The sequence below is a fragment of the Miscanthus floridulus genome, chromosome 5 (genome assembly GCF_019320115.1).
Source record: "Miscanthus floridulus cultivar M001 chromosome 5, ASM1932011v1, whole genome shotgun sequence".
Lineage (NCBI taxonomy): Eukaryota > Viridiplantae > Streptophyta > Magnoliopsida > Poales > Poaceae > Miscanthus > Miscanthus floridulus.
This window is the reverse complement of record NC_089584.1, coordinates 113,830,063-113,840,613: the sequence shown is the minus strand read 5'-3', so window position 1 is coordinate 113,840,613 and position 10,551 is coordinate 113,830,063. Positions and strand designations below refer to the sequence as shown.

Genomic DNA, 10,551 nt, shown 5'->3' with positions numbered 1-10,551 from the left:
GATCTTCCTAGTCTTCCATGTATCACAGTTGAAGAAGTGCTTGCGTGTTCCAGAAGAGAGAATAGAACCTCAGAGCATTCAGCTCAAATCAGACTTGGAATACCGTGAGCAACCGGTTCGAGTTTTGGATACTAAGGACCGAGTCACTCAGAACAAAGTGGTGAGAACATGTAAGATACAGTGGAGTCACCACGATGATGGTGATGCGACGTGGGAAACAGGAGAGTATCTTCAAAACGCTTATAAGGATTTTTATAACAAATGGTTCGTAACTCAAAATCTCGGGACGAGATTCTTATAATTGGGGAGGGCTGTAACACCTCGGTGTTAAGCATGCATTAACATTCCATCTCATGAGCATAATCATCATTTCATTATGCATAAGCATCATTTATGCATTTCATTTCAAAAGAAATGAAGTATCATTTCATGTGGTGTTTAAATTGATTGAAATTCATCATGTTTAAACTAGTGGGAATGCCATGCTCATGTTTGGATGCCATGATTTCTTGGGTTGAGCACTAAGATAGTTTATAAACAATCAGGATATAATTTGGAGCCAAGTTTATATTTAAATTCTTGCCAAATTTTGCTTTTAAACTAATTCTTCAAAACTAGGGTTTTGGGATTTCATTTGACTTTAAATCTGTAGTTCAAAATATATTTGGAATTTGACTTTGGTCATAAAAGCAAAGTTGTAGAAAATAAAATTTTGAGCAACTTTTATTTTTGGGCCAAAGTTTGAAACTGCTCTGAATTAGTTTAAAAATTCGTTTGAATGAAAAAGGAATTTAAAATAATTTGTAAAATCTCGTTTTTATCTTGTTGGGCCGCCGCCTCCTTTCCGACCCAGCCCCGCAAGCCAGCCCGGCCTGCCCCGCGCCTCGCCCGCTCACCAGCGCGCCGCACCCGACTGGCGTCAGGCCGCAGCCGCCTCGTGGCCACCGAACACCGGCGACGACGTATGGGTGGCACCCCGGTGGGCCCGGCTACGCCACGCGCTCGCCTTCACCTGCCGACCGCGCTGCGCTCCTCCGCACTCTGCCAGTTTGCTCTCTCCTTCGCCAACGTAAGCAGCAGCCGCAGCGCTCGCTCTGCCACGCGCCATCGTCGGCGTAGCCATTCCGGCCGCGCCAGTTCACCTGAGCTCACTCCATCTCGCCCTGAGCACCGCCTCCTCCTCGTGCGCCTCGTGCTCGCCTCGGTAAGCCATGGGAAGCTCCCCTTCCCTGGGAATCCCTCGTCGGAGTCATGGCCGAACTCACCGGAGCACTCCGCTCCGTGGACCTCGCCCCTCCGTCCTCCCTCTCGCTCTCGTTTCACGCGCACGAGCACCGCCCGAGCTCGGTGAAGCTCCCACACCACTTCTCGCGCCACCTCTCGGCCAGAGATGGCCGGCCGACGGTGAGCCGCACCACCATGCCGCCATGGCCACTGGCCAGCTTGCTCTCGAGCTCCTCCGGCCTTGCCGCTTGCACTACCGTGTCCGCCTTGCCAAGGTGGTCACGTTGTTGGTGACCTCGTCGCCGGTCACCTCGCCGACGGCGAGCTCCCGCTGGTCAGCGTGGCCTCCTCTGCCTCAGGGCTGACGGGTGGGGTCCCGCTGACCCCCGGGCCTATTGTCAGTCCCTGTGTGTGTCCGCGTGTGTTCAGATCCGGGTGCACTCAGCGTTTTCTTCGGCTGGTTTTCAAAAGGATTTCTAAAATGATTTCAAAAATGGATTAAATAGCTTGTAAAATGTAGATCTCGAGTTACATGGCTCCAAATTTGTCGAAACAAATTTTGTTGTGTTCCTTGTCATCAAATCTACATGATAAAAATATTGCATGTCATTTTTGAGCTACTTTAATGTAGAGCTTTATTTAGTTCTTGATATTGCTGATATTTTGTGAAATGTGTAGTAAATTCTATATGTATCAGAAAAATATGATTCCAAATTTGTTAGTCTATTCTTGAGATGTACTTTCAGTGAAAAATATATGTCATGTAGGTTATGTGGAAAAATATGGCTACGTAGGTTATGTGTATTAATTGTTGATTTCTTGTAAAATTGCTAGGGCTAAAAATATGAATAATACATGTAGGTGAAACTTTTTGGACAATACTTGTATGCTCTGTAGATCATGGGAAAATACCAAATCTGTTGTTTGACACTTTTTGTAGTACAAAGTATTTTCATGCTCAATTATCTATCATAGCTTGTCATTTTTGTGTAGGCTGTTTTACTTATCTAAATGCAATGAAAATTTTATGGTAGTCTACTTAGAGTAGTACTATGCTACTGTAATTTTCTCAGATTTTTATAAGCCCCAAAAATATATGTTACTGTTGTAGCCCTAGTTTAACATGAAATAAACAAACCTTCTTTAACGCAGGATTAGTTAATAATGTTGGCTTTGGTGTATCTTTGAAGCATCTTAGATTGCTATGGTGACTTGGCATGTTAGTACCATGGTTGCAGTAGTGGTATAGTAGTACATGTTCTTGGATGATGTTGGCTACCTTGTAGAAGGGCTTTACTTCTACTATGCCCGATACAGTTGAACATGTTCATCTACATTTCATGTATCATGATCATTTCTTATCATCTCCTCGATGCACCTATGCATTAGCACTCATACATCTGCATCATATAGGATCATAGGAGGAGTTGCTAGCAGTAGTTCAGGAAGAACAGACCGGGACTGATCCACAAGAAGTCCAGGCACAGGAGGTGCCAGAGGAAGAGGAGTCAGGAGAGGACTTGCCTAAGTGCGTGGATCATCAACCTAGTTCGTTCGAATGAGGCAAGCCCCGGAGCATTCTAAGTCTCCTAGTTTATAAAAGCAATTCTTTCTATATAATATGAGTTTATATATTGTTGCATTAAGTCGTAGGAGTTGAGTGAAACCGTTGATGCATTTATTACTATCCTTGCCTACATTAGTACCTTTTACCCTGTTAGGTCAGGATCGAATAATTGCTTAGCATTGCTTAGACCGGTAGAGATCGGTGATATCCGATCACCTACATTATAGGTGGTTACTGGAAGGATTTAGCTATGGAAGGAATGATATCCTGGAATTAACCTGGTGTGATGGATAAATGGAGACCGGACAGAAAAGTTGGAGGCAACCAGATAGGGTTCTGGGGTGCTGTTAGTTTCCGTCTGTGTCGATTAAGGACCGATCGTTGCTTGTCCCTCTTGTCATGTTGAACGCATGCCTCACATTTAGCTGGCCGAATAAAGTACCTTTCGACCGTGAAGCTAGTGGCACTATTCGGGCCAGGATCTACATGGGTGCACGTATTGGTGCTGATGGGGGTATGACAGGGATGCGAAGGGTGAGCCCAATGGCAGGTGCGTCCTGATTCCTGGCAGTCGAACGGTCCCTGGGTACTGTGGCTCCAGATTATCCCATGGCTACCTGAATAGTGTCCTTGGTGATCTAAGCTACCCTGGCAGGGGAAGCATGGTTTGTGTGAGGAATAAATCACCAGCTGGTTAGGAATGGATTCGAATCGCCATCGCTCCTGGATAGTGAGCACTTGACTCGAGCTACAGCATCGTAGTAATTCTGATGGAACAATGATGGTTATCTGGATGGTATAGGATATGCTCAATCTAAATTGGTAACTGGATGTTATGGGTTAATCAAATGATTGCTATAGTACATGTGATTACATAGAAGGATAGGTTATGATAAAGATGATGCAAAATACTTAAAATGGTTTCTTCATGATAGTTTATGCTTTTCGCAAATAAGTCAGCTAGCCCACTAAAGAAAGCCTTGCATAATCCTTGGTGTCGCTTTATTTTGGTTTAAGACGGGTAAGTCTAGCTGAGTACCTTCTCGTACTCAGGGCGTCATTCCCATTGTTGTTGCAGATGGTCTAATGTACTACGGCTATTGCATTAACTGCCTGTACCCGGCGATGGGTGACAACTAGGACCACGGGCAAATGGTCACTCCGTATTTCTCATCTGATGCTTTTGTTGGAAATGACTACCTGCTGGCACGGTATCTGAACTAAGAATGTGTGTGTGGTTTTAAAACTATTTGCTTCCGCTATTTGAGATTGAACTTGGTTTGTAATAACTTTATATTCTAAACTCTAATGTATCCAACGGTTATTGTGAACTTTATGTAACATGTGACGGTACTTGCTAAACTTGTACGATCTTGGTTTGTATGTCGATTAGTTTGAAATCCTTCGTGGTTTCACGGACTACCGGGTTATACGGGCTTAAGTATGCTAAATTATCTGCTTTGGCGGAAGATTTCCTTACTTAATCTCGTATAATTGGTCGGTTCTGTTACACGGTATTCGCATTCTATAGGCTCGTAATGATTCACACTATTAATCATTACGGACTAGCCAAACCAAACGGCAAAGCACAATCAAATTGCGTTGCGAACCGATAACGTGCAAGGAACCCCAAATCAAACAATATCTAAGTTAAAGCTAATATCATCACACTTTTGTAGAAGGGAGGCTAAAATATAGTGGTGACTAGAAGAATCTGTACTAACATCTACATCATCATTCCTTTTAACCTCTCCTATATCAACGTAAGTTTGACAGATATCCTACCAAACAGTAAAGCCAAACATCACTCAAGTGATTTGAGGTCTTCTCTCACTCATTTTTCTGTCCACTTCAAGAATGCCTTGTGATCTTCTTCCCTAACTCCAGCAAGCTTAGAAGGATTGCTGGGGGAGAAGGTCGGCCCAGTAGTGGTGGCAAGCACGGGGGCAGCGTGAGTCAAGGCGATGATGGTTGGGCAGTGGGGGAAGGCGGTTGGGTGGGGCAAAGGCGGGGGAGCGGCGGAGATAGCCTGGTGACCTCCACTAGGTTAGCGTGGCGACGATCGGATGCGATAGGGCACTGGTAGAGCTAGCGGAGCCGATGGCGGGGGGAGCTCGACCGGAGAAGAACAAGATGGTGAGAAACACATCTAATGGATTTTAGGGGTGGATCATCGTGGAAGACGATGGATGCAGATAGGGGAGGAGGAGCCGCTCGTCGGTGTCGAGTGCAGTCGTGTGGACGGAGGAAGAAGAAGAAGGGAAAAGGATAAAGTGGAGAGAAGACTTGATCTATATCCTTTATTTTTATATGTAAAGGCCAAAAAATAACGTGATGGTTTAGTTTTATATCACCCTTTGTTGTCTAGACAGACTTTTTTTAGAAAAAAAGTATCTACATCACATATTATGAGACCATATCAACCAAAGACTGTCCTAGATAGATAGCTGAAACTATGAAATTATCAAGTATGTGAAGATGATTAGTTAGTTGATCAAAACTAACATGTGAGTTTCTGATCTCACATATGAAAGATGCCTAGCCACATATAGACAATGTGAGGCGGGTGAGAACCAACCATGGTTAATCGTCCCTCCGTAAAGAGTGCTGGGAAGCGGAAGAAAAAAATATGTGAGGACCATCCGCACAGAAACACGGTCCCTCCTTCTAACATAACATTGTGGTTCACGTGTTTGCTGTATAGTCCACCTAGTATCGTGGTGAGGATGATTCGCACCGAATTTTTTCCCTAGTGGAAGAGCCACCGCCTGACCACTAGGCGACTGGCTAGGCTCGTCACTAAAGTTTAAAAGAAATATTTTTTTTTACAAAAAAAAAATTATAATTAGAAACAAACCTCGCGCATTGCTGGAAACTGCGAATTTTTTTAGAATGAAATTAGACTATATAATTATTTATGTAAAGGAATAAACTATTATAAATTAATGCTAGTGGATTGTATGGCTTGTTGATGTGGATAATAAAATATTTGTTAGTCTTGTTGGTGGACATCATATATGTCCGTGGATTTTAATTCTTGCCCTGTCCATTTGAGCTTGTTTTACTTATAAGCCATGACTGAAAGTACTGCTGGCTGGTTTGATGTGAGAGAAAAATAATATTCGTTGGCTTATTAATAAATCATGGCTTATAAACCAAATACTACCGAGCGAACATGTTTTATATGTGATAGGGCATTACTGATGTGGACAATTTATACGATGAGATATAATGTTAGTGGAGTTTAGGAGTAAATATTATCCTGCTGGTTGCTAAAAGCTTCTGCCTCTACTGTCGGCCATTTCTCTCCGGCTCTCCGCTCGCGCCATATAGGCAGGCTCCTCAGCTGTCTCCCGTCTCCTTCCCATAGTAGCAAGTAGTCAGCTACCACTACCAGTGTGCACTACGCTTGTGTACTACCATCACCACCAAGCCGTCCAAACAAAGGCAAAGAGAGCGATCACATTCACAGCCACGGGCCTGGAGCCGTGGAAAGCGAGGCCGCCGCGGCGCCACCGTCCAGGGCTCCAGGCTAACCCTGCCCTGGGCCACACTCGCAATGAAGAAGCCGCATTCCCCTTCGTCTTGGGCCGCCTCCTCGCTCTCCTGTGTCTCCTCCTCGTCCTCCTCGGGCTCCTGCTACGTGCCGCCGTCGTGGTCACCGCAGCACGGCAGCAAGAAGCAGAGGAGCAGCCGTAGGAGGGCCAAGAGTGGCGCCGCGGTCGCCCCGAGGAGGACTAGCTCCATCTACAAGGGCGTGACCAGGTGCGTGATCAGCCAAGGTTCAATCTTTCAGCCATTTCGCTTGTTTAGCTAGGGTTTATCAGCTATTGTATAGTATTTTCTTTTCACAACAAATCAGTACTAGCCGGACTTATTAGGCCAGAAACCGAACAACGAACAGACTGTTTCTCTTCGTCGGCGATGTGGTTGAGTTCTGAGCTTTCTGAGTGAGCGTCGCATCGTTGCGTTCGTTGGCGCAGGCACAGGGGAACGGGCAAGTACGAGGCGCACCTGTGGGACAAGAATGCTTGGAGCCGGACCAAGACCAAGAAGGGCAGGCAAGGTGGAGTCTTTGTTTATTTGTCCTGCTGATGAACAAATGATTCTTTTTATTTCTTCTCTGGTCTCCATTTGTTTGATTTCTCACGCTGTAGCAATATGTGCTGACATTCTTCTCTGTTTCTTCTCAAAAAAAAAATTCGTATGTGCTCGGACCTCGACATTCGTGTGATATGTGGATGTTTCATGTCTGATGGTCGCCTCGCTTCCAACAGTTTATCTGGGTGAGTCAAGATCCTCTCACATCCGTAAAAAAACTCACGAACTTTCCCATGCTATGATTCACCAATTATTGATCTGGGTTGCGAATGAACTGCATTGCCTTGTTCTGATTGATTTCGGCTTTCGATTCTGCAAAAAAACTGCTTTATCCCTTCGTTTCAACAAAAAAAGAGAGATGGAGTGCGGTGAAAAAATTTACTTTTTGGATAAAGTTGAAAGGACTTGGACTGTGTTTTGTTTCTCCCCTCTCATGCTGCACAATTAAGGTCCTTTGGATTGTTAGAAAAAATGTAGGATTCTCATTCTTATGGATTAAGGTCTTGTTCCATGGTCTAAAGTTTAGAACTTGAGACCACTTTCTCTCTGAGAGACTCATGAGGTCTAAAGTGTTGGCTAACGAAAACTTTAAACCACGCAAGTGTAAAATTTTACACCACTTTAGCTCACTTGTTAAGTCAGATTCTGTACTACCACCGGACGCAAATCGTTCTAATTGATATGGGCACGCGTTGTGGATCGAGGGCGCATGTATATTTTAAGAATGAAAAATGAGGTAGAGATAGCACTTTGGTTTGTGGAAATAGCTTACATGAAAAGTTTAGGGATTTTTGTGTGTGTTTGATTCCACAATAAATAAACCAATGTGTTTCTTTGCAGTTGATTCAAACATCTATTCCAACAAAAGTTCTTTGTGTTTTTATTTCTCTGATTCCCATCATGTGTTTTTTATGTGTATCTTTAAAATCTCAATCCTACATTCCAAGAGGGCCCTAAGAAACGTGCCCCAGCATAAAACCACCATGAGGTATTTGCATATATGGCAGGGATACATGAATTAAATTTTTTGATCTTGTTTCTTCTCAGGAGCATTTGACAATGAGGAGGCAGCAGCCCGTACTTATGATCTCGCAGCACTCAAGTACTGGGGCTCAGACAGCACACTCAACTTCCCAGTAAGTTGAGATAGTTCAGCGTGCTCCTCGGTCCCTAAATGTTAGTCCTCACAATTTGGGTGCCACTAACTTTGACTCGATTTATAGAAAATATGTACAATATTTCTATCTTTAAATAAATTTATTAAAAGACTAAATTTAAATATCTATCCAATGATACTAATTATGTATCATAAATATTAATATTTTTAATATATATATTAAGAAGCGAAAGCAATAGGGACCGAGCGAGTACGCAGTAGCGTTGTAGTTTGCTTGCAAGTGTGAATCTAAACTCTCACTGTGATAAATGCAGCTGGAATCGTACAGGCATGAACATGACAAGATGCAGCCCATGACAAGGGAGGCGTATCTGGCCACTCTGCGGCGCAAGAGTAGCTGTTTCTCGAGAGGCGCCTCCGGGTACAGGGGAGTGGCCAAGTAAGCACGAACACACACGGTGCTTAGGCCATCAGCATATCACTGTATCTCTGGATCTATCCATCCCAGCGCCGGCTCGATGGCTCTGCTGAATGCATCAGCCAATAAGCGATTCTTTACTGAGCAACGCCACCACTATCTAGGATGGAGTTTTTGTCTTCTTATCTTCAGTTTTCTGCAGTCACCACTCCTTTCGGTGAAGGCATGCAGAAAATCTGAATGGTTTTGCTTGGTGATCAGGGAAGTTCTGATGAGAGTTTTGGTTCGCAGGCACCACCATAATGGCAGGTGGGAGGCCAGGATCGGCTACGCTTGCGGCAAGAAATACCTCTACCTGGGGACGTTCGGTATGTGTCTCTTTCTTGGTCTTCCACTGCATTTTGCCAGTACTGATGATCGCAAGAAGCCACATTTTTGTTACAAGATCACTGTATACAGGATCACTGTTACAGGGTCGTGCATTCAGCAGTCTTACCCGTCTGGATTAACTTGCATTTTGCATTCTGATATCTGCATTTTTTATGGCAATGTATGATCTGGGATGATTTATTTGATTTTGTCTTTTGTTCTGAAGATCATTATTCTTGCAATAGGCTTTCTTTTGTGCATGCCACTGCTGCTGTGATTCGTGAAGGCCCACGGAATGCACTATTCTGAATTGTTGGCTGGTCCTCTTGGATGTTTCTTCTGGTGCAGGGACCCAGGAGGAGGCAGCCCGGGCCTACGACCTTGCAGCTCTGGAATTGCGGGGGCACGCCGCGGTCACCAACTTCGACATCAGCAGCTACACGGACAAGGACGACCGGCAGCGGGCTCAACCGCCGTTCCGCAAGGCCCAGCCGAAGCCGGCTCTGAAGCCCAAGGACGAGCCGGTGGACGAGGCACCGCCGCTGCCCAAGGCTCGTCATCCTGTTCCGACGCCGCTCCTGACGCCGAAGCCCGAGCCGGAGTACGAGCTGGGCGAGCCCCTGGCGCTGCCGCCCGGCCCCGTGCTCCGCGACGCCGACGACGTGGACCACGCCATCGCCGAGATCCTGCCGGCGCTCTGCATGGACCCCGCCGACTTCGAGGCCCGGTACCCCTCCCGCCGCGCCCGCGCGCTCGGCTGCCCGCCCGACGACCAGCTGCGCGGCCTGGCGCTGCCGGACAGCGTGCGCTTCGAGGACGACATCGAGACGCTGTTCGACGCGCCCGGCGCGGCCGCCGGCGGCCCGGGCGAGGTCCATGTGCAGCTCCCCGCCGCCGCGGGCGCCGTCGTGACTGACGTTTCCGGAGTCGACGCCGACGCGGCCGCCACCATCAGCCCGCTGGCGTCTGCGCGCTGGTGGAGATGAGCTCGCGTTGCCACGCGGCGTCATCCGGGGCGCGCACTCCACCGGCCTACATGACGACGTGTCGGTTTGATGGGGCTTGGGTGCCGTTTTGGTTTGGTGACAGCGATTGAGCGTGTTTTTGGCGTGTAAATACAGATGATGTGGCCGCTCTCGCTCTAGATCCTTTTGGGGTACGTGAAAGTAGATGGGCTCTAACTTGTAACTTATCGGGAAATGAAGCTGCCATCTTGCTGTCCAAGTTGGAGGCTGTGACAAGTGTGCGCACGATGCTCTGTTCTCCGTGTCTAGGGGTAGGGGCCTAGGAGTAGGCAGTAGCTATAATATACTGATAAGTTGAACTGAAATGATAGGTTTCTAATACTCAATGTCGTGTCCCTCTGCATGTGTGTTTATGGCCATCTTTGCATGTGTTTATAGCCACGTTTGATAGAGCATCTCTGTGGGGGAACGACCCTGGATACCTATGGTAGACCATATGGGTTGTACCTCCAGAGGCGGTTCAGCCTATAGGACGAAGCCTTGTAGGGCACGACTCTGTTCGGCGCCTTTCGCAAGACACCGGGAAGATATCCTGAAGATACTACGAGATTTGTTAGGATACGTATGATCCTATGATTCATGTAATCTGTTATTACTTTTCGATTATCTTTCAGATCTAACCGACTTGTAACCCTGCTCCCCAGATTATATAAGGCGGGCAAAGACCCCCTCCAAACGCACGTAATATCATACGATAGTTAATACAAACCAACAGACCACAGGAGTAGGG

The 10,551-nt window shown here is 46.3% G+C and overlaps 1 protein-coding gene across 1 annotated transcript; it reads left to right on the top strand.

Annotated features, from left to right (window-relative positions):
• Positions 1–6,350: 6,350 nt before the first annotated feature.
• Positions 6,351–10,077, top strand: LOC136453118 (AP2-like ethylene-responsive transcription factor At1g79700). Its single transcript, XM_066453691.1, has 7 exons — positions 6,351–6,556; positions 6,775–6,857; positions 7,069–7,077; positions 7,940–8,028; positions 8,324–8,448; positions 8,719–8,795; positions 9,145–10,077. The coding sequence occupies exons 1-7, from the start codon at positions 6,351–6,353 to the stop codon at positions 9,780–9,782; spliced, it is 1,227 nt and encodes a 408-aa protein (XP_066309788.1). The 3' UTR covers positions 9,783–10,077.
• The last annotated feature ends 474 nt before the right edge of the window (positions 10,078–10,551 follow it).